This window comes from Electrona antarctica (genome assembly GCF_951216825.1).
Source record: "Electrona antarctica genome assembly, chromosome: 4".
Taxonomy (NCBI): domain Eukaryota; kingdom Metazoa; phylum Chordata; class Actinopteri; order Myctophiformes; family Myctophidae; genus Electrona; species Electrona antarctica.
Genome location: NC_136809.1, coordinates 34,342,609 through 34,367,972, shown reverse-complemented (window position 1 = coordinate 34,367,972; position 25,364 = coordinate 34,342,609). Strand labels below are relative to the sequence as shown.

Here is a 25,364-nt window from a genome sequence, read left to right as displayed (position 1 = left end):
ATGTTTTGTAGTTTATGAGTTATTTCACTTAAACGCCCAATGCATTCTCAATGGAAATAGCACAAACTTTGGCATGCTACTAGTCCTACATACTTACACCTAGAAACCCCATTCAAACCTATTTAGGTTCATCTTACAGTGGACATGTTTGCCTGAAAAGGAATCTTTGAAATGCTTCATAGTTTTAGAAATATAGTGCTTTCAAATTTGAGACATTTATAATGGGCTCAATGGCAGCTCTATGGGACCAAAAAAATCACTTTCACCTAGAAGCTCCATTCACACTTTTTATAATTCAGCTTACTGTGGGCACACATGCTGGAACTGTTTACTTTGAAATGTTTTGTAGTTTCTCAGTTATTTAACTTAAACGCCCAATGCATTCTCTATGGCAATAGCACAAACGTTGGCATGCTACTAGTCCTACATAATTACACCTAGAAACCCCATTCAAAACTATTTAGGTTCATCTTAGGGTGGACATGTTTGCCTGAAAAGGAATCTTTGAAATGTTTCATAGTTTTAGAAATATAGTGCTTTCAAATTTGAGGAATTTATAATGGGGCTCAATGGCAGCTCTATGGCACGTCAAAAAATCACTTTCACCTAGAAACTCCATTCACACTTTTTATAATTCAGCTTACTGTGGGCACACATGCTGGAACTTTTTACTTTGAAATGTTTTGTAGTTTCTGAGTTATTTAACTTAAACGCCCAATGCATTCTCAATGGCAATAGCACAAACTTTGGCATGCTACTAGTCCTACATACTTACACCTAGAAACCCCATTCAAACCTATTTAGGTTCATCTTACGGTGGACATGTTTGCCTGAAAAGGAATCTTTGAAATGTTTCATAGTTTTAGAAATATTGTGCTTTCAAATTTGAGAAATTCAGAATGGGGGTCAATGGCAGATTTTGGCCCGTCAAAAAAAATCACTTTCTCCTAGAAACTCCATTCACATTGTTTATAATTCAGCTTACTGTGGAGACACATGCTGGAACTTTTTACTTTGAAATGTTTTGTAGTTTCTGAGTTATTTAACTTAAACGCCTGCAATGCATTCTCAATGGCAATAGCACAAACTTTGGCATGCTACTAGACCTACATACTTACACCTAGAAACCCCATTCAAACCTATTTAGGTTCATCTTACGGTGGCCATGTTTGCCTGAAAAGGAATCTTTGAAATGTTTCATAGTTTTAGAAATATAGTGCTTTCAAATTTGAGACATTTATAATGGGGCTCAATGGCAGCTCTATGGCGCGTCAACAAATCACTTTCACCTAGAAACTCCATTCACACTTTTTATAATTCAGCTTACTGCGGGCACACATGCTAGAACCTTTTACTTTGAAATGTTTTGTAGTTTCTGAGTTTTTTAACTTAAACGCCCAATGCATTCTCAATGGCAATAGCACAAACTTTGGCATGCTACTAGTCCTACATACTTACACCTAGAAACCCCATTCGAACCTATTTAGGTTCATCTTACGGTGGACATGTTTGCCTGAAAAGGAATCTTTGAAATGTTTCATAGTTTTAGAAATATAGTGCTTTCAAATTTGAGATTTTTATAATGGGGCTCGGCAGCTCTATGGCACGAAAAAAATCACTTTCACCTAGAAACTCCATTCACACTTTTTATAATTCAGCTTACTGTGGGCACACATGCTGAAACTTTTTTACTTTGAAATGTTATGTATTTTCTGAGTTATATAACTTAAACGCCCAATGTATTCTCAATGGCAATAGTACAAACTTTGGCATGCTACTAGTCCTACATACTTACACCTAGAAACCCCATTCAAACCCAGTCAAGCTTTTTCGTCACGCTTTTTCATCACGCTTTTTCATCACGCTTTTTCGTCAAGCTTTAAACTCTTTAAACGCCCAATGCATTCTCTATGGCAATAGCACAAACTTTGGCATGCTACTAGTCCTACATACTTACACCTAGAAACCCCATTCAAACCTATTTAGGTTCATCTAACAGTGGAAATGTTTGGCTGAAAAGGAATCTTTGAAATGCTTCATAGTTTTAGAAATATAGTGCTTTCAAATTTGAGACATTTATAATGGGGCTCAATGGCAGCTCTATGGGACCAAAAAAATCACTTTAACCTAGAAGCTCCATTCACACTTTTTATAATTCAGCTTACTGTGGGCACACATGCTGTAACTTTTTACTTTGAAATGTATTGTAGTTTCTCAGTTATTTAACGTAAACGCCCAATGCATTCTCAATGGCAATAGCACAAACTTTGGCATGCTACTAGTCCTACATACTTACACCTAGAAACCCCATTCAAACCTATTTAGGTTCATCTTACGGTGGACATGTTTGCCTGAAAAGGAATCTTTGAAATGTTTCATAGTTTTAGAAATATAGTGCTTTCAAATTTGAGAAATTTATAATGGGGCTCAATGGCAGCTCTATGGCACGTCAAAAAATCACGTTCACCTAGAAACTCCATTCACACTTTTTATAATTCAGCTTCTGTGGGCACACATGCTGGAACCTTTTACTTTGACATGTTTTGTAGTTTCTGAGTTATTTAACTTAAACGCACAATGCATTCTCAATGGCAATAGCACAAACTTTGGCATGCTACTAGTCCTACATACTTACACCTAGAAACCCCATTCAAACCTATTTAGGTTCATCTTACGGTGGACATGTTTGCCTGAAAAGGAATCTTTGAAATGTTTCATAGTTTTAGAAATATAGTGCTTTCAAATTTGAGATATTTATAATGGGGCTCAATGGCAGCTCTATGGCACGTCAAAAAATCACTTTCACCAAGAAACTCCATTCACACTTTTTATAATTCAGCTTACTGTGGGCACACATGCTGGAACTTTTTACTTTAAAATGTTTTGTAGTTTCTGAGTTATTTAACTTAAACACCCAATGCATTCTCAATGGCAATAGCACAAACTTTGGCATGCTACTAGTCCTACATACTTACACCTAGAAACCCCATTCAAACCTATTTAGGTTCATCTAACGGTGGACATGTTTGCCTGAAAAGGAATCTTTGAAATGTTTCATAGTTTTAGAAATATAGTGCTTTCAAATTTGAGAAATGTATAATGGGGCTCAATGGCAGCTCTATGGCACGTCAAAAAATCACGTTCACCTAGAAACTCCATTCACACTTTTTATAATTGAGCTTCTGTGGGCACACATGCTGGAACCTTTTACTTTTAAATGTTTTGTAGTTTCTGAGTTATTTAACTTAAACGCACAATGCATTCTCAATGGCAATAGCACAAACTTTGGCATGCTACTAGTCCTACATACTTACACCTAGAAACCCCATTCAAACCTATTTAGGTTCATCTTACGGTGGACATGTTTGCCTGAAAAGGAATCTTTGAAATGTTTCATAGTTTTAGAAATATAGTGCTTTCAAATTTGAGATATTTATAATGGGGCTCAATGGCAGCTCTATGGCACGTCAAAAAATCACTTTCACCAAGAAACTCCATTCACACTTTTTATAATTCAGCTTACTGTGGGCACACATGCTGGAACTTTTTACTTTGAAATGTTTTGTAGTTTCTGAGTTTTTTAACTTAAACGCCCAATGCATTCTCAATGGCAATAGCACAAACTTTGGCATGCTACTAGTCCTACATACTTACACCTAGAAACCCCATTCGAACCTATTTAGGTTCATCTTACGGTGGACATGTTTGCCTGAAAAGGAATCTTTGAAATGTTTCATAGTTTTAGAAATATAGTGCTTTCAAATTTGAGATTTTTATAATGGGGCTCGGCAGCTCTATGGCACGAAAAAAATCACTTTCACCTAGAAACTCCATTCACACTTTTTATAATTCAGCTTACTGTGGGCACACATGCTGAAACTTTTTTACTTTGAAATGTTATGTATTTTCTGAGTTATATAACTTAAACGCCCAATGTATTCTCAATGGCAATAGTACAAACTTTGGCATGCTACTAGTCCTACATACTTACACCTAGAAACCCCATTCAAACCCAGTCAAGCTTTTTCGTCACGCTTTTTCATCACGCTTTTTCGTCAAGCTTTAAACTCTTTAAACGCCCAATGCATTCTCTATGGCAATAGCACAAACTTTGGCATGCTACTAGTCCTACATACTTACACCTAGAAACCCCATTCAAACCTATTTAGGTTCATCTAACAGTGGAAATGTTTGGCTGAAAAGGAATCTTTGAAATGCTTCATAGTTTTAGAAATATAGTGCTTTCAAATTTGAGACATTTATAATGGGGCTCAATGGCAGCTCTATGGGACCAAAAAAATCACTTTCACCTAGAAGCTCCATTCACACTTTTTATAATTCAGCTTACTGTGGGCACACATGCTGTAACTTTTTACTTTGAAATGTATTGTAGTTTCTCAGTTATTTAACGTAAACGCCCAATGCATTCTCAATGGCAATAGCACAAACTTTGGCATGCTACTAGTCCTACATACTTACACCTAGAAACCCCATTCAAACCTATTTAGGTTCATCTTACGGTGGACATGTTTGCCTGAAAAGGAATCTTTGAAATGTTTCATAGTTTTAGAAATATAGTGCTTTCAAATTTGAGAAATTTATAATGGAGCTCAATGGCAGCTCTATGGCACGTCAAAAAATCACGTTCACCTAGAAACTCCATTCACACTTTTTATAATTCAGCTTCTGTGGGCACACATGCTGGAACCTTTTACTTTGACATGTTTTGTAGTTTCTGAGTTATTTAACTTAAACGCACAATGCATTCTCAATGGCAATAGCACAAACTTTGGCATGCTACTAGTCCTACATACTTACACCTAGAAACCCCATTCAAACCTATTTAGGTTCATCTTACGGTGGACATGTTTGCCTGAAAAGGAATCTTTGAAATGTTTCATAGTTTTAGAAATATAGTGCTTTCAAATTTGAGATATTTATAATGGGGCTCAATGGCAGCTCTATGGCACGTCAAAAAATCACTTTCACCAAGAAACTCCATTCACACTTTTTATAATTCAGCTTACTGTGGGCACACATGCTGGAACTTTTTACTTTAAAATGTTTTGTAGTTTCTGAGTTATTTAACTTAAACACCCAATGCATTCTCAATGGCAATAGCACAAACTTTGGCATGCTACTAGTCCTACATACTTACACCTAGAAACCCCATTCAAACCTATTTAGGTTCATCTAACGGTGGACATGTTTGCCTGAAAAGGAATCTTTGAAATGTTTCATAGTTTTAGAAATATAGTGCTTTCAAATTTGAGAAATGTATAATGGGGCTCAATGGCAGCTCTATGGCACGTCAAAAAATCACGTTCACCTAGAAACTCCATTCACACTTTTTATAATTGAGCTTCTGTGGGCACACATGCTGGAACCTTTTACTTTTAAATGTTTTGTAGTTTCTGAGTTATTTAACTTAAACGCACAATGCATTCTCAATGGCAATAGCACAAACTTTGGCATGCTACTATAGTCCTACATACTTACACCTAGAAACCCCATTCAAACCTATTTAGGTTCATCTTACGGTGGACATGTTTGCCTGAAAAGGAATCTTTGAAATGTTTCATAGTTTTAGAAATATAGTGCTTTCAAATTTGAGAAATTTATAATGGGGCTCAATGGCAGCTCTATGGCACGTCAAAAAATCACGTTCACCTAGAAACTCCATTCACACTTTTTATAATTCAGCTTCTGTGGGCACACATGCTGGAACCTTTTACTTTGACATGTTTTGTAGTTTCTGAGTTATTTAACTTAAACGCACAATGCATTCTCAATGGCAATAGCACAAACTTTGGCATGCTACTAGTCCTACATACTTACACCTAGAAACCCCATTCAAACCTATTTAGGTTCATCTTACGGTGGACATGTTTGCCTGAAAAGGAATCTTTGAAATGTTTCATAGTTTTAGAAATATAGTGCTTTCAAATTTGAGATATTTATAATGGGGCTCAATGGCAGCTCTATGGCACGTCAAAAAATCACTTTCACCAAGAAACTCCATTCACACTTTTTATAATTCAGCTTACTGTGGGCACACATGCTGGAACTTTTTACTTTAAAATGTTTTGTAGTTTCTGAGTTATTTAACTTAAACACCCAATGCATTCTCAATGGCAATAGCACAAACTTTGGCATGCTACTAGTCCTACATACTTACACCTAGAAACCCCATTCAAACCTATTTAGGTTCATCTAACGGTGGACATGTTTGCCTGAAAAGGAATCTTTGAAATGTTTCATAGTTTTAGAAATATAGTGCTTTCAAATTTGAGAAATGTATAATGGGGCTCAATGGCAGCTCTATGGCACGTCAAAAAATCACGTTCACCTAGAAACTCCATTCACACTTTTTATAATTGAGCTTCTGTGGGCACACATGCTGGAACCTTTTACTTTTAAATGTTTTGTAGTTTCTGAGTTATTTAACTTAAACGCACAATGCATTCTCAATGGCAATAGCACAAACTTTGGCATGCTACTAGTCCTACATACTTACACCTAGAAACCCCATTCAAACCTATTTAGGTTCATCTTACGGTGGACATGTTTGCCTGAAAAGGAATCTTTGAAATGTTTCATAGTTTTAGAAATATAGTGCTTTCAAATTTGAGATATTTATAATGGGGGTCAATGGCAGATTTTCTCTTCTCTTTTATCTGACTAACATCCATGATAACAGCACTAAAGACACGTGATGGAACTGCAAACACTGTTATGATGCTCTGTACATCCCAAGGCCCATTTGAAGTGACAACCAGAAGAACAACCTAAAACAGAAGCCAAACTATGAGAAGTCGCTATATGCCTTTTCGGGAGTGAGATTTGGTTGAAATGACATAATATAGTAGGCCTATGTCTTTTTTCATGATTTTTTTGTAATCGTCGAAAACCATGAAAAACTACATACTAGGCCTATAGCTTAGGTGGTTTGGGCATCTGGTTAGGATGCCTCTCGGGCGTCTTCCTAGAGAGGTCCTTGATGCACGTCCCACTGGGAGGAGACCCCGGGGCAAACCAAGCGACCCAACTACGGATAAGCGGTTGAAGATGGATGGATGGACATTAATGATTAATAATTTTTTTAATGTTCAGCAGGGCATATAGTCTGACATTAAACTGTAAATCTATAAAGCAGGAATGCTAATACATTTGGACATGCTTGTAGAACCAACCTACTGTATTAAGGGTGATTTATACTTAGATCCATGTCTGTGTTGTACACCGAAAATAGCAGATCTACAAGCTCACAACGGGTCAAGCTGTGACACGTTGTAGATTTGCTATTTTTGGTGTGACTGTGCGACTGAGTGTGGAACAAGTATATCAAGCCCTTTACAGTACCAAATGTTGCCCAGTTATTGTATTACAACAACCATCAGTTAATAAAATACATCCAGATCGCCAAAACCCTTAAACCTCAATTGGTAGGTTTGGGTTTTGTAGTTACCTTGCAATGATGTAACTCCACATAATGGTGAGCTAGCTCGCGGCGTTGCTCTGTTGATTATAAATTGATATTCCAAGAACGGTCTCATAGCACATAGCACATAAAGTAACTGTAACAGTTTCTGCCAAAAATATCACAAAACCCAGTAAACCAGGGATGTCAAACTCAAATACACAGTGGGCCAAAATAAAGAAATTGGTACAAGTCGAGGGCCGGACTGTGTTTCAACACACGGGCACCGCGGTCATGAGGACGTCCCAGGCAAACGGCAAAAAAGTAAATGCATTTAAAACTGAAAATGCATTATTATTAAGCTCAGTTTCCTGTTCTCTGATCCTCACAAAGGACTGCTTTCATAGTAAAATGAGAAAGTAAATCAAATCAGTTGCATTCATTTCTTATCATAGTCTTCTTAGGTTACAGCCACACTGTCTCCACACAGAGGTTTGCCCTCTGCCTCCCACCTGACTTGAAAACCCCTGTTTTCAGAGTCTACCTTTCATTTAGCCAGTTTTGGGGAGAGGGGCAGCTGAAAGTTGACCACAGGCGATATACTTCCACTGCTGATCGCAGTGCATTGTGGGACTTGTAGTATTATGGTGGTCTGTGCAATATACCAGAGGGCCAGTTCTAATACTAATTCAATATCATCCGGCGGGCCAAAGATAATTCATTCACGGGCCTGATTTGGCCCCCGGGCCTTGAGTTTGACATATATGCAGTAAACCATTATGTTTTACTGGGTATTTTATAGCAAAATCAACATGAAGTTAAGATGATTTTGTATAACAGAATCAGCTTTGTTTCATTGATGTGCTCAAAGAGCTGTTTTGCTATTAAGAAAATCAGGAGATTATCTTTGGAATATCAATTTAGCAATCAACAGAGCAAGATACCTCAACAATATATGGAGTTACATCATGACAAGGTAAGTAGGCTACACAACCCAAATCTCTACCAAAGTGTCATTGCGCTTTAACGGTCCTACATGAAATGTTGTTCCTCAAATATTACTCTGAATGTGGTTCTGATCAGTAAAAGTAACAAACAAAGTAATATCATTCTGCTTTGTGCTTTCATAGCTGTTTAGATGTCGTTCTGATGTCTGAAACCTTGTAGAAGTTAGATGTATCAGTGGTTCTCAACCTTGTTGGATCAGCAGGTCCACTTGAAGTGTTTGTGGGCAACTGGGCATGTTCATTTAAATGATCAATCAATCGATTGTGTACCTGCTTGGACCAATGGAACTAAGTAGTTAAGTTCCTATTCATGAAAAACATATTTTTCAAGGTTAAATATATATATATATATATATATATATGCCAATTATTTGGGGGCACACTTGCAATATCCTCACGACCTACAAGTGGACCCCGGCCCACAGGTTGAGAATCTCTGATCTATATAATTTGATAAACTGACTGAGATTCATGAAAGCAGATTATTATCCATAATTCTCACACTTTTGGCTTTCAACCAATGCAGCTTTCTCATCAAACAAACAAACACACATGATTTGAGTCACTGGCATCAAAATACATGAAGAGACTTATTTTTTTTACAGTACAAAGTGCAAAGTCACCAATAATTTTCCACGGATGACTGCATAGTGCTTATTACACACAGCGTCCATGGAAGGTACATTCAATATTTAATTTACAATTAATTGCACAGAACCGAAAGTTAAAAAAAAGAAAAGGGAAAAAGGTCAAACCCGTTTCCCAGACTGCACTAGATAGTTTACGTCGTATTCTATTGAAGGATTAGGTTCATTTGTCATCGCCATGCACGATCTAAACATGGTTTGCAGTGAAAAGCTGCCTGGTACTGTTCTGTACATCAGGGGGTCTGCTCATGTCATGACCTAAAGAGAGGTTTGCCCTTCACTACTTCTTAAAAAATTGCTTTATAAGTTATGGACTTTGATTTCTTCTTGAAATTACTGGGGGGAAAAAATCATTGCATTTGTTTTGACTTGACATATTTGCTTTTTGGGGGGAATGTTTTTGGAAAATGTTTTGAAATATTAAAAATGTAAAACAAAATGTAGGAAACAAGTGAAAAGCCAGTCATTCATGGCTATATAATACTGTCATCAAAATAATAATAATATAAATGAATAAAGTAATTAGAAGGACAAGTCACCAGAAGCAGGGATGTGTGTCTAACATGGTTCATAAAATGGAGTTTGAATTTCAATGGGTTTATACAAAGCCTATATAATCTCATAAAATGAATATCAAATATCGAATCAAGCAAATTGTCTTGCACACAAAAGACCAAATAGATTAAAATGATCCCAGAAGTGGTTTCGAGTGAAATACCCATTTTGGACATGTGGTCTTGAATGCAGTTATTTTAATGTCAATATTAAACTGTTCTTTTTGTAGTTAGTATTAACACTGTTCTACCCAATTTGAGAGGAATTCATGATTTATCAGGACGGAACACGACTTGAACCTTGAGACTTGAGCAGCGAGTACGGTTGGGAACCGGAACCTGATCCAACATTGAGGAACCTGAATGGGTTTCATCACATTTGGAACCAGTTTTATCACAGTCACACCACTGGAATGTGGTCTTCACATTTGCTATACAATTATAGGTGGGTCTCAAAGTTGTTAATTTCAAGGACCGCCATAACTCTGAGAGGGTACAAATTTGAACACTCTCAGAGTTACAGACTTCTAAGGGTCCATTTGGACACCCCTGTAGGAATCGTTAAAGGGAACCGCTAAGGAATCGGAAGGATGGACCTGATGGGGGATACGAATTTATCAGATCTCTATGAGGAAGGATGGATCTGAGTACCTCAGTATGATGGTAGGTTCTGGGTCTCAGTATGGTGGTAGGTTCTGGGTCTAAGTATGGGGGTTGTGGGGTTCAGTATGGTGGTTGTGGGTCTCAGTATGGTGGTAGGTTCTGGGTCTAAGTATGGGGGTTGTGGGGTTCAATATGGTGGTTGTGGGTCTCAGTATGGTGGTAGGTTCTGGGTCTAAGTATGGTGGTAAGTTCTGGGTCTCAGTATGGTGGTAGGTTCTGGGTCTCAGTATGGTGGTTGTGGGTCTCAGTATGGTGGTAAGTTCTGGGTCTCAGTATGGTGGTTGTGGGTCTCAGTATGGTGGTTGTGGGTCTCAGTATGGTGGTTGTGGGTCTCAGTATGGTGGTTGTGGGTCTCAGTATGGTGGTTGTGGGTCTCAGTATGGTGGTAAGTTCTGGGTCTCAGTATGGTGGTGGTGGGGTTCAGTATGGTGGTTGTGGGTCTCAGTATGGTGGTAAGTTCTGGGTCTCAGTATGGTGGTGGTGGGTCTCAGTATGGTGGTTGTGGGTCTCAGTATGGTGGTACGTTCTGGGTCTCAGTATGGTGGTTGTGGGTCTCAGTATGGTGGTTGTGGGTCTCAGTATGGTGGTAAGTTCTGGGTCTCAGTATGGTGGTGGTGGGGTTCAGTGTGGGGGTTGTGGGGCTCAGTGTGGTGGTGGTGGTGGTTCTGGGAAGAAGGCAGCAGGCGGCTGACGTGTCCGATGCCCTTGGTGACTCCCTCTCTGAAGAGCAGCTTGGCTCCCAGGCGGAGGTACTCTGGATGCTTGATGAAGCAGAAGCGAACCACCGCCCTCTCTCCTGTACGCAGCTCCTCCTGGCAAAGCAAACCACATGCCCGAACTGGAGCATTAACATCATGGAGAAATCATGCACACTACGGCACAAGCATTTATGCCATGATCCAAAGAATCCAAGGGATTTTGTTTTTGTATACAATCTAAGTATAACGCCACCAAATTGGGGGGTGGAGGCTCTTCTTCCTTGGTGTGTGTCCAAAGTTTCATGCTTATCAATCCAGCGGTGGGGACACACACAGTTTGTGAACAGCTAATCTCAGGCACACCATGACACCTTGCATGCACACTTCCAGCAGGTCAAGGAAGAAGCGTTTCACTAAATAAAATAAAATAAAACATTTGTTTTTGTTATAACCAAAGAAATATCACTTACGCTACCTTTAACAAAGGTACAATATACAGTACGACTATTTTTAAACATTTCCCATGGACCATCTGGACCACTGGTAAAGAAACAGTGAACTAAACTAAACTATCATCGAGTGGAAACCAAAGCAGGCCAGGCCAGACTGACCTTCCCGTGAAGACATTCCACGGTGGCGGTCTGTCGGACGTTCCCCACGTGCACGGTGACCTGGGAGCCTGTCCTGAACGTCTTGGCGTGGAACAACAACACGATGGCCGCCTCAAACTGACGACAAATTGTGGGGTTCATCTTGGGGCTCACCATGACCATACCCTGAACACACCACACACACACAAGGGTTAATAATAATATTAATCATTTTGTTTAAAATAAAATGTAAATATTTGGTTTGATTGATTGAATATATTATTAGTCAGAAATGTATACAGCACGTGGTACAGTAAGACATTATGGCTAAAAGGATAACACAAAAACCTGTGGACTTGTTTCCATTGTGGTCCTATATGTATTAAATTCATCAACATAGCATAAAACAAGAAATGATCACATAGTGAAATTTGTCAGGTGAAAGAAGCGCTGTCTCCGTTGTGTTCCCCCCCCCCCCCCCCCCCCCCCCCCCCATATTAGTCTGATTATTATTTTAGTAACGTGTTTGTTTGTTTGTCACAAGCTTGCACCTCGCAGCCGTTGTTTGTGTTCGTTTCCGACGTTCTGTGTGTGGTTCAATGACTGTTTTGTTGTGGCTTTGGATTGGCTGCGCTACGCTGTTTCAGCTGTTTGGTTTGAAGTTATATCGAGTGACGTTTGAACATTGCAAACGTGTACTATGCGCCGTGTATTTCCCTGTCAACCCGTGAGTGTGACTGTGATCTTACTTCTCTGCTGCGTTGCTCTGCACTGTCTGTCTGCAGCCTGTGTGGCTGCCAGGGATATTTGCCTCTCCCCTTCCCATTGCCCAGAGGCAGCTTTGCCGTCCCATTGGCTAGAAGCAGCCAATCACGATCTTGTCGACTAGGTCGCGCAAAGTCGCTTACATTTCATTAGCGTTGTTAGGTCAGGTTTCACCTGACAAAAATGCACTTGTGTGAAGTGCATACATCACTTCCGTGCTCAGCCAATCAGCTGAGCACATTCCCTGCTCATACACACAAAGCTGTGCATAGAAGGGGCTAGCGCCCCTCAAACATAACACAATAATACATGTCATCAACAAATACAAAACACAAAGGAGAAAAGGGAAAAACGGTGGCAGTGAATTACACCTCCTTTCGATTGTACCGGTACATTTACCTACACTACAATGGGACTCCTGGGGGACTCCGGTCAATTAAGTACGGTAGGGTTTAAGTAGGTCAACTAGATGTATTTGAATTTGACATTCCTTTCAGACTTTGCAAAGGCCATGTAGAAACACACTCAAGACATTTGAAATCGCACAAATAGGCTGCTGATGTCTTTTTGTCCTTTGGCCCTCTGCGCCGAGATCGTCTTTTGACTTTTATTTTATTTTTTATTGATAACTTCTCATAACGCTGTTCAGCCGTGCGGCGAAAGTAAACAGGAAAAAAACGGAAGTGAAAAGTCAGCGTGCTTATGATGTCTATGGGAACAGATTTTTGAGTGGTGCTAGCCACTCCTATAGACAGCAAAATGTGTGTCCCTGGCTGGCTGGCTGTGTCTGTCCGTCCGTCCGTAAGACGGAAATAGCGTTTTTTGACCACCAAGTGTCACTGTTGCGCAGCCTAACACACACACACACACACACACACACACACACACACACACACACACACACACACACACACACACACACACACACACACACACACACACACACACACACAGGCCAGGGAGGAGTACAGTACAGTACTACAGCATGAGTACAGTACAGCACCACTCAGTTTGGTCTGATTTTTAGAATCCATTCATCTCAGAATCTTGTCCCAGTCTGCGTTTTTGATCAAAACAAGCTTGATTTGCTCATAACTAAAGCGTTCATGATCGTGGTTGCAAAATGTATGTTTTGGGTGAATCAAATAACATTTGCGGGACACATTAGATAACTTCTGGTCCACTTCCGGTCTTCCATTTATTTTGTGAATGGCTTTCAAAATAAGATGCTCATCCGTTCAGTACATTGTTGGCGTGTGCAAGAACGGAGCACGCCACTAGATGGCGGCGAATGAGTCTTAAATATGGAGATGTTTCTGCCCAACAGCAGTGATATGATAGAAGGAGCACTGACCTTGCGTAGTAGCGAGCGGTCAAAGTTCCCCAGGGCCAGCGTGGCGGCCTGGCCCGCCCTCAGCACCCTGCACGCCGAGCGGTTCCTCTGGATGCTCGCCACCTTCAGACGCATGAAGCGGCCCTCCTCCGTGGGTCCCACCACCAGCCTGTCCCCCTCGCGACACACACCACTGCACGCACACGCAAGAAACCAAAGGGTTAACATTCTGTGTTCATACCATATACATACAGCACTGATACTTTTTCATGTCAAGGAGCCCCAGATTGATTTGTACTTTGCCAAGGACCCCCCCCCCCCCCCCCCATGTCAAAATGTTTTGTGCCAGGGACCAACCAGAAGACAAGATTTGTCCAAACATTTGTGACTTTACTTAATATTTTTAATAGCCAATGTATAAAATATGGATAGTGGTTAAAATGAATGTGATGCTGTATGAACACGTTTTTAGGGCAAGGTCACGTGCACGCATCAGCCTGGGTGACGGCAGACTGCTGGGCGAGCGCTGGCGCTTTGGCATGGGGTGTCAGATCAACATGTGGAATGAATTCTGTACTGGCGCGGCCATATGGAGCGTGTCTTGAGTGTACAGGGTTTGATGAGGTCAGATCAACAAGAGTTGCTGGCCGGCTCTATATATGCAGATCTAGGTGATCACACGGAAGATCATCTATTGTTCAGCTCTAATTAGAACAAATTATATACAATTACATTTTGTCTTCTTCATTATAGATGTTTTATGTTTATTTTCAATACTAATACTTTTTCTATTTGTTCCAGAGCTGTGAGGAAAGCCACTGACCTGTACAGTGTTCCTCCAACCACTGTCCCCACATCTGGCACCGAATAGATCTCATCCACCTATAACACACACACACACACACACACACACACACACACACACACACACACACACACACACACACACACACACACACACACACACACACACACACACACACACACATGCACGCACCAGACAGAATCACACAGGACACGTTCATCTTAAAAACGACAAAATAATGAGTAATGTGGATGACTGTTGAAAGAACATTGTTACTGTACTGTATGTTGTTGTTTTTTGTATTTGTGTTTTGCATGTCAGTATGTGCGCTTGCAATGTAAGCAGATGCCGATGAGTTCACTATAGTCTCCTACACAGAAGTCCCTGTATATCAGTGGTTCTCAAAGCAGGGTCCGGGGACTCCCAGGGGTCCTTGAGGAGGTTCCAGAGGGTCCACAGCCAACCACAGGTCCACAGGAACCAAATGGACCCTTACGTGTCTGTAACTCTGAGAGTGTACAAATGGAAACAAATGGATCCTAGCATGTCCATTTGGTTCCATTTGTACACACTCCCAGAGTTCCTTTTGGTCTGAGAGTGAGTCAAGACCGAGTAAAATGGCAGGCAGACAAGAGACAAGACAGAGACCTTCAATATGTGATCTTGAGACCAGATTTACTGTAAGCCTTATGGTTTGCTTGAGTGTCATTGCTGTTGTTTGCATTTTTCTTTGCACGCAACGCATGTAGTAGCCTATGTATGTAGAGTTGTAGCCTTCTTTTCACAATGCATGTAGTAGCCTATGTATGTAGAGTTGTAGCCTTCTTTTCACAATGCATGTAGTAGCCTATGTATGTAGAGTTGTAGCCTTCTTTTCACAATGCACTGTGTATGTAGTAGCCTATGTATGTAGAGTTGTAGCCTTCTTTTCACAACGCACTGTGGGTTTAGACTAGAGTCTGATGTAGAACATTCGAAAATACATGATCTACAAGAAAATAGTTCATAGAACTATTTGTCGACGAAGCGATTTAGCGTATGCATGCATATGCATGCATATGCATGCATATGCATGCGCGTGCATGAACAGGGGTGTAGTGGAGGGGGAGCACAGCGCAGGGCCTCACCGGATTTCGGTTTTGGTCAATTGAATAACCACTAGCTTGAACCCCAGCATCCATATTCGGGAGGGTAACATTAGCCAAAAATAGCAGATCTAGCTGGTAGACCAGATATTTTTGGTTAAGAGATGTGTTGCATGGTTGAAGAGATTTGTTGCATGTTACTGTATGTACAGGTATGTGCATTCGTGTGTGTGCGTGTGTGTGTGTGTGTGTGTACCTGGAACTCAGTCATCTGCTGCATCAGCTCCTCCTGCTCCTTGCTGTTGCTCAGAGGAGGCAGGATGTTGAGGAAGACCTTCAGCAGATCCAGACTGTCCCCTGACACACTGGACAGCATGAAGATAGGAGTGACACTGCGCGTGCACACACACACACACACACACACACACACACACACACACACACACACACACACACACACACACACACACACACACACACACACACACACACACACACACACACACACACACACACACACACACACACACACACACACACACACACACACACACACACACTTTAATGTGAGCGGTTTCTGCCCGACTTTAACGATACAGTATGTAAAATATAAATATAGAGTGAATATATGGATGAATATAAACCTGCCCGCCCGCCCGCCCGCCCGCCCGCCCACCCGCCTGCCCGCCCGCCCGCCGGCCTGCCCGCCCGCCCGCCCGCCCACCTGTCTGTCTGTGTCTGCCAGCCTCTCTGTCTGTGCCTGGATGTCTGTACCTGGATGTCTGTGTGAACTGCTGAGCAGCACTGACGGCGTCATCAGGACCAGAGATGAGCATGGGCACTTTGTTACAGCCGGGCTGCTTGAGCAGACGCTCCAGCTGCCGCACGGTCCTCTCCACCGTGGCGCGCCCACACAGGTCCACCTTACTGACCACCATGAAGATGGGCACCTTCAGTGCCATGGCCAGGCCCACGTGTTCTCTGGTGGTCCCGACTGCATAGGGAGAGAGAGAAGAGATTGTGGAGTGTTAACAACCTTTAAAATGGCAATTAAATACATTTCTTTTTCCAGATTGTAACAACAAAATGTGGGCAGAGGTACGAGGGAGGTTAACAGCAAGTGCAAGGCTCCGTAGCTGCTATACTATGCAGTTGGAAATATTCAAGTCATGTCTGTCGATTGTCGATGTCGATTGATGTCGATTGATGTCGATCGATGTCGATCGATGTCGATGACTATGTTGATCGATGTCGATGACTATGTTGATCGATGTCGATTGATGTCGATGTCGATTGATGTCGATCGATGTCGATGACTATGTTGATCGATGTCGATTGATGTCGATGTCAACTGATGTCGATCGATGTCGATTGATGTCGATCGATGTCGATGACTATGTCGATCAATGTCGATCGATGTCGATGTGTGTCTGTGAGTGTGTGTGTGGGTGAGCATGTCAAGATTATTCATAAATAGCAGATCTACAAGCTCTTGAAGTGACTACTATTTGTGAAAATCTTTGAATTATTATATATTTTTAAAGCAAACATGTTTAAATCAAATCTTTGCTTCTGGGAGGTCCCTGGAACTAAATATTTTGAGATGAGGGTTGGCGGCCAAATACAAATAATTGTGGGGGTCCTTGACATGAAATGTTTTGAGCACCACTGACATTATAACAACATATGTTTTTCAGAAAACTGTTTTGGAAGACATTTGTAGAATCGGCATCAGGTCTAAATCAGTTGTTCTCAAACTTGTTCGTGCCAAGGTTGGTGTATTTGGCCGTGGACCCCCCATCTGAAAATGTTTTGTGCCAAGGACCCCCAGAAGAAAGACAATTAATTTTCAAACGCTTTCAAGATTTTTCAAAAAGTTAGAACCACTGCTCTAAACCAATGTTCTAAGATAAAAATCTAAAATGACACAGATGCTTCCACATTTTTTAATGGGTTAATAACTGACCTATCCCAGTGTTTGCGCTGACCACCAGCATGGCAAAGTCTGGGCAGTAGCTGGTGAGGCCAAAGATGGTGGTCTTCAGGTACTTGTGGTGACCCGCCAGGTCAATGAAGGTGATCATCTTGGAGGAGCTCTCGCAGATCTCCTCCGCCGTCCGCGAGTCACTGTAGTTCACCACCTGGGAGTGGAACACATTATTTACATTGATTAATTGATCAATTGATCAAACTTGGAAGCGATGTCACTGAGGAGGAAGTGATGTCACTGAGGATGGGATGATTGTGACAAGTCCCGGAAAAGGCGTGCTGTGATTGGCTAGTAGTCACTTTGAGTGGCAGTGTGCCGTGCCTCTGCCATTTCTTTGCTCAATATGGCGGCCTGGGAGGAGGTATCTACCTTTTAATGTGTATGGCGGGGAGCCTGGTTGTTGAGCGCCTTGTAGGTAGTGATTAGTATCTTGAAATCTATTCTGTGTTTGACTGGGAGCCAGTGAAGGTCACAAAGGCAGGGGTCATCGTCATGCTGGCTTGTGGTGGACATTTTTGTAAAATTTCTATTTTTGCCATGGACATACAAATGAGCGGACAAGAAACACATTCAGATTGCCTTGAATGAGAATGACCTTTGCATGTCTGTAACTCTTGACAGTTCACAAATGCACTCTCAGCATTATGAGGGTCCTTGAAAACATAAAGTTAGAGAACCACTGTGCTAGTGGACACCTAATGATAAATAATAAATATTCTGAAGAGACTGACATTCACTAATGTTGTCATCTTGTGATCATGTAACTAAAAAACAAAACATTATTTTTTTTGCCACGGACAAGGCTGAGTCGTGCCACGGATACATTGAGGACCCCTTCACGGAGGACTGGTTTGATGTAGTCCCTGGATAGGGCCCCACATTTATCTTTTGGCTCTCAAGCTAAAAAGGTTTGGGGAAACACTGGTATCTACAGCAGGTATACTGTACCGTACCTCTCCTTTGCTGTTGAAGCCCAGGATCTCAAAGCTGATGCTGGAGGTTCTACCGGTCTGGATCTCATGCAGATGTCTGAACAGGTTGAGTCTGGCCCGGCCCCGTCCGTTGTCCAGCTCCCCCTGGGTCAGCACGCCCAGCAGTGTGGACTTACCTGCGTCCACGTTGCCCAGCACGGCCACACGCAGATCTAGGAACTGTTCCACACACAATGGAGAGTAGAAATGACTCAATCCCCAGACATTGTAGCAGCAATAAATAACAATAATAATAATAATAATGGCAATTCACACGCACGCACACAGTGTTGTTGATAAAGTATTGCTCTGCTATTATTTTATGATTTGTGAATTCAGAGAGTGTGTGTTTGCATTTAATTTAGGCACAAAGATATTTCATGTCAACAAATTGTTTGCATTAAGTCACTGACTTACTAAGGAATTGCATTATTCTGTAATGTATAGAAATGATTTTGTATTAGGTATTATTTTACACTGTGGACATGGGACAGGGATCTTCGCGGTGTCTGACCTGCTGGTCGTCTGGGACTTTACGAACTAGAACTTCGGCGATTTTGCGACAGTTTCGGTCCAGGTCAAAGTCCACCTCTCGCTCTCGTAGTAGAGTGATGTCGGCACCCACCCTGAGGGACACCACAGTGACAACAACGTGTCATCATGCTGATGAATGACAAGTTAACACATTCATCACATTCATCCATGTCACCTTAAAGCACTGGTTCTACAAATGTTTTCACGTCAGGGACCCCCAAATAAAAATGCATTTGGCCGTAGACCTCCATCTGAGCATAGTTGTTTGAGCCAGGGATCCAAATACACATTTGTGTGTGGGGGGGTCCCGCTCAATCTCTCTCTCTCTCTCTCTCTCAGCTTGAATTGAAAAAGAAATTGACACCACCAAACGGATTATTACCATTCCCAACCAAAAGCTGTGGATGAACAGTGAGGTCCGGTTGCAGCTGAAGGCACGTGACACCGCCTTCAGATCAGGTGACAAGCAGGCCTACTGCTCAGCCAGGGCTGACCTGAACAAGGCCATGAAACAGGCCAAGCAGAGCCACAAGCGCATGGTTGAGGATCATTTCAACACCAACGATCCTTGACGCATGTGGCAGGGCATCCAGGCCATAGCGGACCCGAAACACTCCTCTGCAAAGTGCTTTAACGACTTCTGACCTGTCGCACTCACTTCCACCATCATGAAGTGTTTCGAGAGGCTGGTCCTGGCTCACCTCAAAGCTGGCCTCTCTCCATCCCTCGACAGGCCTATCGAGAGAACAGTGGCACTGACGACGCCATCTCCTCCGCCCTACACTCTGCCCTCACTCACCTGGACAAGAGCAACACTCACGTATGGATGCTTATTGACTTCAGTTCGGCATTCAACAGTACACCATCATCCCATCCAAACTCATCACTAAGCTTGGTGACCTTGTGGCAACCAAGGACCTGGACATTACTCCCTCCATCTGCAACTGGATCCTCGACTTCGTCACTGACAGGCCCCAGTCTGTTAGGATAGGCAACTTCACCTCCTCCACCCTAACCCTGAGCACTGGTGTCCCACAAGGCTGTGTGCTGAGCCCCATTCTCTACTCCCTCTTCACCCACGACTGCACCCCTATGCATGGCACCAATACCATCATCAAGTTCGCAGACGACACAGCGGTGGTGGGTCTCATCAAAGACAACGATGAGACGGCCTACAGGGAGGAGATCCAGCATCTGGCGTCGTGGTGTGCCGACAACAACCTGGCGTTGAACACCAAGAAGACCAAGGAGCTCATTGTGGACTTCAGGAGGACTAGGGCTGTCACTCACGCTCCCATTCACATCAACGGAGCGGAGGTCGAACGGGTCCCCAGCTTTAAATTCCTGGGGGTCCACATCTCTGAGGACCTCTCCTGGACCCTCAACACCGCGTTCTACCGTTGTGCCATCGAGAGCATCCTCACGTACTGCACCACGGTCTGGTACGGAAACTGTACAGCCTCTGACCGGAAGGCACTGCAGAGGGTGGTGAAAACTGCCCCACGCATCACCGGAACATCTCTCCCCGTTATTAAGTCCATCTATGACAGTCGGTTCCTGAGGAAGGCTCATAACATCATAAAAGACCCCTCTCACCCCAACCACGGTCTGTTTGCCCTCCTCCCCTCTGGGAGACGTTATAGGAACCTTGGTTCCAAGTCCAACAGACTTAGGAACAGCTTATTCCCCTCCACTGTCATCTACCTAAATTCCTCATCCACTCCTCTCCCCCGTCCAGTGTCAGCCCCCCCTCCCCCCAACCCATCCACCATCCCTGTTGTATCTGGGACTCTGGACACATCCTAGTCTAGCACTATGTGGACTCTAGCAATATGTTCACTGGACTTCCTGCTCATATCCTTATTTATTTAAATGACTACTGCTCAGCCCATATCTGCTTTTACTACTGTACTTATTAATGTATCCTCCTTACTGACATGTTTGCACTATTGGTGAGATGCGAAAATACTTTTCGCTGTACTATACTTGTACTGTACATTGACAATAAATTTAATCTCATCTCATCTCATTTTAAACTAAAATATTTGCTTCTGGCGGTCCCTGGAACTAAATATTTTTTTAGATGGGGGGGTCCGTGGCCAAATACTTTTTGAGGGTCCATGAAGAGGTCACTGATATAGCAACATGTTGTTTTCTGAAAACTGTTTCAGAAAAAAAATGTAATGGGTGAGAGAAGGAATCGTTAAGGGAACCAGGAAATCCCAAATAAACAGAACGCACTTCTCTGCCATCCTCTTCAGGGTCTTCAGAGAAGCCTTCATGTCGGCCTCGCTCAGACCGACCAGCAGCCCGTTGTCCTCCACCCCTATCTGGTACACGGCCTCCCCGCGGCCCTCCTGCAGCCTCCACTTCAGCTGCGTGGCCAGGTGCTCGAACCTGTACTGTGTGGGGTTGACCAGCTTCAGCTGACCGCACGCACACGCACGCTCACACACACACACACACACACACACACACACACACACACACACACACACACACACACACACACACACACACACACACACACACACACACACACACACACTTGTATTTGATTTTTTTTACAATAGTCTTGGAGCTTTTTTGTCTTCAACCCATTAAAACCGTGGAAAGCATCTGTGTCATTTTAGATTTGAGCTATAGCACATTGGTTCTCAAAGTGGGGTACTTTGGCTATTCAAAAATAGCAGATATACAAGTTCATAGCACGGCACAAAGTGACGCACTATGAGCTTGTATATCTGCTATTTCAGAAAAATCATGAAAATGTGTGTCTATCTTTGAATATATATTTTTTCAAGCAAACATTTTATATTATTTTATTATTTTTGAATCCCACACGGTGTCAATTGCCTAAGCTATAATCCTGGGTGCTACTCTCCCTCTGCCAAGCAAACAAAATCTTTGCTTCTGCGGGGTCCCTGGCACAAATTATTTTGAGATGGGGTCCGCGGACAAATACATAAAATTTTGGGGATCCTTGAGCCCTAAAATAGAGCTTAAATTGATCAGACAAAGATTAGATTAATTAATACTGTATATATTGTTAAATAATAACCCAAAAAGTGATTCTTGCTTATTCAATTAACTAATCACTCACTATGATAATCAATATTTGCTGTGTTGCCTTTTGATTGCTATATGTCTTACTCAGTAATGTGAAACGTTTTCCTCTAGTGTCAACGGCCATTACCATGGCAACGCATGACTCCCAAAATGAAGGTTTGAAAGGTCTTTCCCTGACGTTTCATCATGCTGCTATAGAGCAGTGGCTCTGTCATTTGATTGGCTGATAAAGATAGAAGAAAGCTAAACTGTCCACTGTACCAGAATACACATTTCATTACAGCCAGGCAGTTAATCAAACTAATCCAACTGGTTTAATGGATAATAAATCTCTCTCTGTGTGTGTGTGTGTGTGTGTGTGTGTGTGTGTGTGTGTGTGTGTGTGTGTGTGTGTGTGTGTGTGTGTGTGTGTGTATTTTTGCCCTCATAAATAACATGGTGTCCGATAACATGTGTCTCTACTACTCTCTAGTCTCTACAATATTTAGTGAAGTTTGATGTCAGATTAAGTTACCTTATACTCAATGTTTCCTTCTTCTGCCTGGGAACACAGAGCACAGGAAAAACAATAAGATATACAACATTAACATACAACATTAACATACAACAATAACATAATATATCGTCTGTTGGGTGAAACCTCATAGCTTAAATGTCCAAAACTGTTACTTTTAAGGATTCAAATTCCAAAATAGCAAAAGTAGCAGATCTACCCAAGGAGGAAACACAAATAAAAGGTATGTCATGACATCACAGGTCCTCTAAAAAGTTGGGTGACTGGCTCCCCGGCTATAAAGGCATTGGCATTTAATACGGAGGACAAAAGCATTGCCACTGCCGACGGGCAGTCTTTGTGCCTGGACTGCTTCAACGGAACAGGACCTGAAGGTCCGGAGGGCACTTGCCTGGAATGCCCTGATTGTGGAAATCAGACATGGGAGAGGACCTTAATGAGGCGGCTGTTCGTAGCTACAGTGGAATCAGTACTACTGTATGGGACTGAGACATGGACCCTCACAGCACAACAGGAAAGGGCCCTGGATGGAGTCTAAACAAGAATGCTATGAATGACACGGCACGGCACTAGGTGTCACATGGACGGACCACATCAGAAACGTGAACCTCTACCACGAGGACATACCACGGGTCACAGAGACACTGTGCCAGGCACCCGGAAGTGGTGGCAAGCCAACTGACACTGTGTAAGTCAACCTAAGGCACAGCCAGGAAAGGAAAGAGGCGCACCACCTACATAGACACACTGCGGCGCCACGGCAAAGCTAACGAAACTGCACAGCTGAGCTCAAGACCCTGATGCCAGAGTAGACAGGAGGCTGTGGAGGGCAGCGATTCAGTTGGTGTTGGGTTAGTCCGTGCACTCACATCGCAGAACTATCATTTCCCTGGCTTTAATATACTGTTAATTAGTGCACCTTGATTACATTTATACCTGATAATAATAAATAATAATAATAATAATACTTTATTCCTAATCCTTGTGCTACCTGTTTACTCATTTTAATAGAGTATGGATTACTACAATAACAAAGCCTAGTATGTGGCTATATCAAAGAAAGGATATTAGAAAGAAAATTCCCATATGCCACAGTGACAGTGCTGGGTTCAAATCTGACTTGAGCCTTTCTGTGTGGCATTCAGGCCTTGAGCTATAGAGATCTATATTTATTCATTTATTTTTTTGTTTTGTGATTTGTCATTTGCATTTCGTAACATGGGTCTCTCCAGCTCTTTAGCAAACACTAAAGAGAAAGCACATTTCTCTGGTGGGCTTAAATCTTGTAGTGTTCCGATCCCTATTTTGTGTCATCACTTCCAGTTTAATTTATCCTGTATCCTGTGAGGAGTTCTCTCTCCTGATCAGATACAATGAATTGGTACTATCAAAACTTCAATCAAAGAGATAGAAAACTGGGGAGACCCAGAGACCGCAGTTTTGAACAAGCACTCTCTACGAATTATTACTATCAGATAGATATTATGCATTTTAGAGTATTTAGAGTACAACTGAGTATTTTACGTGTAATCAAGTCAGTGCGAACCAATTTTGAATGTGTGTATTTAATTCTCAAACTCAATAAATAATAATAATAATGAACAGTCATTGAATCAAGCATTCCTCACAAATATGTTAATGTGGTTGTTGTGATGTGGATGTGTTAAGTGATGGGGACTGCATCACAGGACTGTTTGCTAACGTTAGCTGCAGCCCCGTTACATCGGAACTAATGACCTATATAATTATGTGACTCCTCCACACAAGACAGGTCTTTTTGCGTTCCATTTCTTTTTATAAAGAATCGAACATACTGAAATACATGTCAGGAAAAAGCTAATGGCGTTCTTTTGTATGCTATTTTACATCCGGGAAATTCAATGTCCACGTTTTTCCACGTGAAATAACATCAATTAATTTAATTTGTAACACATCGACCTCCAAGAAGTCACCGAATTCGATAGGGCAACATCTACAGTGTAACAGTGACGGTACCTCTGGTGGGAGATACGGAGGTGGAGATTTGACGTTACTCCTGTTCTTTTTACTTCTCCTTCTCCTCCTCCCTCGTTTGCCTTTCCTGTTCTTCTTGTTGGCCGCCGTCCTCCTGCCATTGCAGCTCTGCAGAGCTGCTCGGTTCTGGTTCTGACCCGCAGACCCTGCACTGCTGCTGCTGTTGTTGTTGCCACACAAGCGAACCTCCATGTTTAAAGATGCAGGCTATATACGCTAGAGTCAGAGGACTGTGTGATGATGCTCCTGGAACCATCACATCACTCGTTCATAAACGATGGGTCGCGGACCCGTTTTTCGGTCGCCGACCCATTTTTACGGGTCGCGAATTAATTAAATATTGTGTTCTTTATTACGTGTGCAAATGTATTTTTACATTATGTAAAATTATTTCAATACTTAAAACAGTTACTATTTAAGAAATTATAGAAAACAAAAACATAAGAAAGTAAGCCTTGAGTTGTTGATACAATACAAGACTGTCATCATAACATGATGACAGGAGAGGGGATTGAATCCCCTCGCCAAGTTGGGTCTTGGCTGGGTGCTACCTCTAAGGGTGCTACACTAACTAGGACAAAAGAAAATCAGCAGTACTAGAGGTCCTGGTAGGATATAAAAACAGCAGCATTAGAGGTCCTGGTAGGACAGAAAAACAGTACTAGAGGTCCTGGTAGGATAGAAAAACAGCAGTATTAGAGGTTCT

The 25,364-nt window shown here is 42.1% G+C and overlaps 1 protein-coding gene across 1 annotated transcript; it reads right to left on the bottom strand.

Annotated features, from left to right (window-relative positions):
- Positions 1 to 8,240: 8,240 nt before the first annotated feature.
- On the bottom strand, positions 8,241 to 24,850 carry gtpbp2b (GTP binding protein 2b; the record flags this gene model as incomplete). The annotated part of the gene is made up of 12 exons (XM_079498385.1): positions 8,241 to 11,103; positions 11,601 to 11,765; positions 13,699 to 13,870; positions 14,501 to 14,559; positions 15,824 to 15,959; positions 16,342 to 16,561; positions 17,534 to 17,708; positions 18,511 to 18,708; positions 19,043 to 19,154; positions 21,304 to 21,488; positions 22,646 to 22,672; positions 24,641 to 24,850. 12 exons carry the CDS (start codon positions 24,848 to 24,850, stop codon positions 10,867 to 10,869), a joined length of 1,896 nt encoding a protein of 631 aa, XP_079354511.1. The 3' UTR covers positions 8,241 to 10,866.
- Between the last annotated feature and the right edge of the window lie 514 nt (positions 24,851 to 25,364).